Source organism: Manis javanica, chromosome 16, assembly GCF_040802235.1.
Source record: "Manis javanica isolate MJ-LG chromosome 16, MJ_LKY, whole genome shotgun sequence".
Lineage (NCBI taxonomy): Eukaryota > Metazoa > Chordata > Mammalia > Pholidota > Manidae > Manis > Manis javanica.
This window is the reverse complement of record NC_133171.1, coordinates 61,210,679-61,216,114: the sequence shown is the minus strand read 5'-3', so window position 1 is coordinate 61,216,114 and position 5,436 is coordinate 61,210,679. Positions and strand designations below refer to the sequence as shown.

General features: G+C 34.2%; 1 protein-coding gene across 1 annotated transcript; it reads left to right on the top strand.

Annotated features, from left to right (window-relative positions):
• Nucleotides 1-1,712: 1,712 nt before the first annotated feature.
• Nucleotides 1,713-2,648, top strand: LOC108395799 (olfactory receptor 2G3-like). The gene has a single exon (XM_017658358.3). It carries the CDS (start codon nt 1,713-1,715, stop codon nt 2,646-2,648), a length of 936 nt encoding a protein of 311 aa, XP_017513847.3.
• The last annotated feature ends 2,788 nt before the right edge of the window (nt 2,649-5,436 follow it).

Genomic DNA, 5,436 nt, shown 5'->3' with positions numbered 1-5,436 from the left:
TATCATGAGTCAAAAATGCATTTATTACACCTAACCTACCAAATATAATAGCTGAGTCTAGCATACCTCACATGTGTTCACAGTTACATGCGCCTATAGCTAGGCAAAATTATCTAACACAGAGCGTACGTTGTAATAAAGTGTTGACTACTTCATGTAACTTACTAAATACTGTTCTGAAAGTGAAAAACAGAATGGTCGTCTGGGTACAGAGGGGTTGTAAAAATATTGGTTGTTTACCCCCATCCTCCTCTGCAATCATGTGACTCATTGGGAGTTGTTCACCGCAGCTGCCCAGCATCAAGAGTCTCTTACTGCATATTGCTAACCAGGAAAAGATCAAACTTCATAATTCAAAGTATGTTTTATACTGAATATGCAGCACTTTCACATCGTTGTAAAGTGAAAAAATCCTAAGTGAAACCATCATAAATCAAAGACCATCTGCACATACAATTATATTTGTTAATTATTTCTCAATAAAATTTAAAAAATAAAAATTTAAAACTTCATCCCAAGATATACTTTTACTATTGGAATATAAACATGTGTGAATAAAATGACAAATTTATTTGTCAATTTTATTTAATTAATTTAATTATTTATTTAAAATTTATTTAATTATTCTTAAAATGAAATTCCTAAAATGATTCAGTAAGATACTGACTTAAGAGCAGAAAATTTTAGGGCACAAATGATACTATTATTAAAAAAATAGTAAGTGAAGAGGTATGGTAGAATATATATATATAATTGAGACTTTTTATTGTGCAGAATATAAAATGGGTAACAAAGACATATTTTGCCTTTTCATAACTTTACTAAATGCCAGTAGCTGTCTTTAACTAAATGGGTGTGTGCAGGTGAGTTTTTAATCTTACCTTTTTATTTTATTTTATTTTTTAAACCTTATTTTTACCTAAATGTGTTCATTGAAAACATTTTGTGCTATTTGGTTGGACAAATGAGTGTGCACACCTGAGTTTGTGTCTATTTGTGTTTACAATATTTTTATTATGCATATATCACAATGTCTTTTTGTCAGCACCTTTAAGAGATATAGGACTTTGTGGCAAATAATCTTAAGTGAGTTATTAAAGAAATTATAAAATATTTACCTTCCCTTTATATTGAAATTCACCTGTGTGAAATTTACTCTTAAATCACATTCTGATCAAATAGTCAGGTGTAAGAAACTATCATAACCTACCTAGTCTATGAGACAGAGAAGACACAAAATATATTCCATTTATTTTCCAGACCCACGACATCATTGTTATCCATTATTTTTGCATTATGATTTCTGTTAGAGTAGACAATGGTTACTCATAACTCATTTCATACTGGATATTTAAGTCAGTCTCAGCTTCCCATCCTTTCTCTCTCCCACTTCTACTAATAGAAATGTATGGACACCCAAAACTGGAAACTTTTCTTTTCTTGTTTAGCTATGTTAAATAATAATTATCAAGAAATGGGGAAAAGAGGATGTTCACATGAAAAACATTTATTGAGACAAAAAATAAAGGTACAAAAGGATGCTACTGTTTTTAAGAATGCCTTTTTAATAACCTTTTCTCCTTCTCTGTGAAACCTCACTAATTAAAAAACCCACTGTAAGACTTTACTTCAAACATTTTAAGAACATGGTAATAATGAAATTTCTCTCAACTGAATTCACTGTGCCCACATACCTTTACCCTAACAGATCAATGGAGCAAAACAATGAGACATCTGGGGGAGATTTTATTTTGCTTGGATTTTCAGACCAGCCCCAGTTTGAGGTCATCCTTTTTGCAGTAGTTTTGATATCCTATCTTCTTACCCTCTTGGGCAACACAGCCATCATCCTGGTCTCCTGTCTGGACCCGAAACTCCACACACCTATGTATTTCTTCCTCACAAACCTCTCCTTTCTTGACCTTTGCTTCACTACCAGCATTGTTCCCCAGCTGTTGTGGAACTTGAAGGGACCAACCAAGACTATCACACCAACTGGCTGTGCCGTACAACTTTGTGTGTCACTCTCATTGGGCTCCACTGAGTGTGTTCTCCTTACGATCATGGCATTTGACCACTATGTAGCTGTCTGCAGCCCTCTCAACTACTCTACTATCATGCACCCATCATTTTGCAAAGCTTTAGCAGGAATAGCATGGCTAAGTGGAGTAGGAAATACTCTTATCCAAGGAACTATCACCCTTCAACTCCCTCGATGTGGACATCACCAACTGCACCACTTCTTGTGTGAAGTGCCTGCCGTGATCAAGCTAGCATGTGTTGACATCCATGCAAATGAAGTCTGGCTCTTTGTGGCCACGTTAGTGCTCCTCCTTCTTCCTATGGCATTGATATTGGTCTCTTATGGATTCATTGTGCAAGCAGTGATGAAACTGAAGTCAGCCCAAGCATGGCACAAAACTGTTGGGACCTGTGGTTCCCATCTGATAGTGGTGTCCCTCTACTTTGGGACCAGCTCAGTCATATACATTCAACCAAAGAAATCCTATGGTCATAGCCAGGGCAAGTTCCTTACTCTCTTTTACACTGTTGTAACTCCCACTCTCAACCCTCTCATATATACTCTGAGGAACAGGGATGTGAAAGGAGCCCTGAGGAGACTGTTGAGAAGCGATCAAAATTCCTAAGGAAAAATCTGGGGAAAGTGACTTTCTGTTGTGGAAAGTTTTTAAAGAAATATATTGAATAACTACACCTAAATATGTGGTACATGTGTTGCTTATTTTTCTGTATTTACATGCAGTATGGCTAACATGGTTTGGAAAAAGAAGCACATTTAGACTTTACTTGTATAACTCATGGAACCTCATGTGTGCATGTATTATAAACATTTAACACTCTTGTTAAATGTGTTTGAAGGGCTAAGGCATATAGTAAGCCTGGGAGATTTTGTGACTACCCAATATGTATGTTCTTATAGGGGATAGGGAATTAAATAGTGCTTAATATTCAAATGGAAAATTGAAAGGTATACATTAGTGTGAGAAAACTACTGTAGTATTTCCTTTGTAAAAGGAAATAAATATTTAAAAATAATAAAATATTATTAAAAACATTTTGTATACAGTAACCTAATTCTTTTGAGAAACATATAACAAAACTTGGAAAGGGGTATATGGTTTTTGCTTTTGTCTTAAAGGTCCACATCTGTGATTCTACTTAAAATGCTATTAAGAAAAAATAAAAATTTGTTTTTTAAAATAAAAATAAAAGAAATAATTGTTAAATAATTAATCTAATAATTTAATAAAATATTAAAAATTCATGTGATCTAGTTTCAGGTAGATCTAGGGTCTACTGTCCAAAACCTTGTATTCAATCCTATTTGATTGCTTTCCCCAGTGCCTTTGTGATTGTCAGACACATAAATCCTGGAGCCAGACTGCCTTGGTTTGAAATTTTGCTCTTCTACTCACTAATTATGTATAAACATCTGCTCTTTACTTAACCTGTATATTCCTTAGTTCAATCACTTCATAATTGTGCAGTGAGGGTAAAATAACATATACAAAGTGCTTAATGATTACTCATGGCACTGGTAAGTGTTGAATAAATCTTAAGAATTATTCAAATACTTTTCAAGAATATTATGGTGTTCTAAAACCTCCAAAGTTTTCACACTTTTCCTCTATCATTCTTAACATGTGCTTGATTTGTTTGTTATTTGTATTGTGTTGTGTTTCTTTTACACTGTGCTGGAAACACTAAGACCAACAAAAACCTTTCTTCTTTACTTCACACCTCTTTGGATGAGCACCAATTTTCACTTCTGAAGTGCCAGTTTTAACTATGTAATCTGTGCTTTATATGAAATTTTGAGTCAGTGCTTGAGTTCGAAGCCCATGCTGTCAAACTAATTCATTAGGGCACCTAAGTACTTGCATGTGCTATGTTAAGTACAATCTCCTCATCTGTACAAGTGGTAACAATAGTTCCTATTTCACCTGACTGTTGTGATAAGTACATCTGAGTTTAGCCCAAAGCCTGTTACATGCTGATAGAAACCACCCAATAGTTAAGGCTACTTACACCACTTAAGTGATTCCAAATCTCATAACTTGATAGACCTTACCCGTTTAACGATTTCCCTCATATCTATCTTTAATTACTATCTGAGATTAACCAAATAAAATCTTTAAATATATTGAAGTATATCCATTCTTTTTGATAACTCCTCTGAGTATAAACTCTAAATGTGGGTCTTAAATTATATTTCCATCTACCTGACACACACATGTATATAAAAGTCTACTTAATTTTCTCCCTTATTATCACCTTTACCCATTCACTCCATTTAATTCACATTTCTTTGCCCTAACTCAGGTCCACTATCTTGCTCCTAACAAAGTTAGCAAATATAGGCCCTGAGCTGAAATACATTTATGAGCATGTTTGGTTTCAAGATCAGAGCTAATAACTGTGAGTGCCCTAAACTGCCTAGTATGCTTTCTGCTTTATGACCGACCTCCACTCCTGGACCAAAGAGCTCTTGAAGTTTACCTTTTAGCCTCTGAGGCACGTAAAGTGCTAGTATCTGTGCCTGAGATTTTGAAATCAGCAAACTGTTTTCTTCATATCTTATTTTTTCTCCATGATAAGTATGATCTTTCTATAAGAACTGTTTCCCATATATGAATCCAGGTGTCTAATTTAAATGGCTCCAAGTGATTACCAAATAATGTCTAAATAGCATAAAATTCCAATTCTCCATTATCTTGATCTAATTTATCTTTTATTTTCTACAGCATACTCTTGTTCATCCTATGTTCAATTAATATTTAAACATCCAGAAATTTCTGAATATTTTTCTTTAATTAAACTTATGCACTTTACACTGTATTTACTTCTTAAAGTCCAACTTAAATCTCATCTTTCACAAGGGTTTCCTGATTGGCCAATCATAACCTCTTCTTTGAATTGCCATGTCAGCTTTCATGCACTAATTAATAAATGTATGAGAAAAAAGGATCATCCAAGGAATTCAAGTACTCTGTCATAGCTAAGGGAGGAAAATGTAATAGGAAATAATAGGAGATACACTTAGAAGACTAAAAAAAAGAACAAAATCACAAATGGACTTTCATATTATGCTAATGAGGTTGGACTTACCTATGAGCACTGGGAGAGGATCTTGTACTGTGTAAGGTCATGGACTCTAAAATTGGACCAACCCAGGTTCTAATCCCCAGGGCAAGTTATTTAACCTCTAGAAGATAAAGTTTCCGAATCTGTAGAGAATGGAATAGAATAATACCAACTTCTTAGAGTGGAAAGTACTGTGTGAGATAATACATGTAACATGTTTGGCAGAGTGCCTAGAACCTAGCCAAGTTCAATACATTTACCTGTTGATATGTTAACAATGAGACTACTCATTGAGTACTATTAAATCAGAAAAGCAATAACTTTATTTTC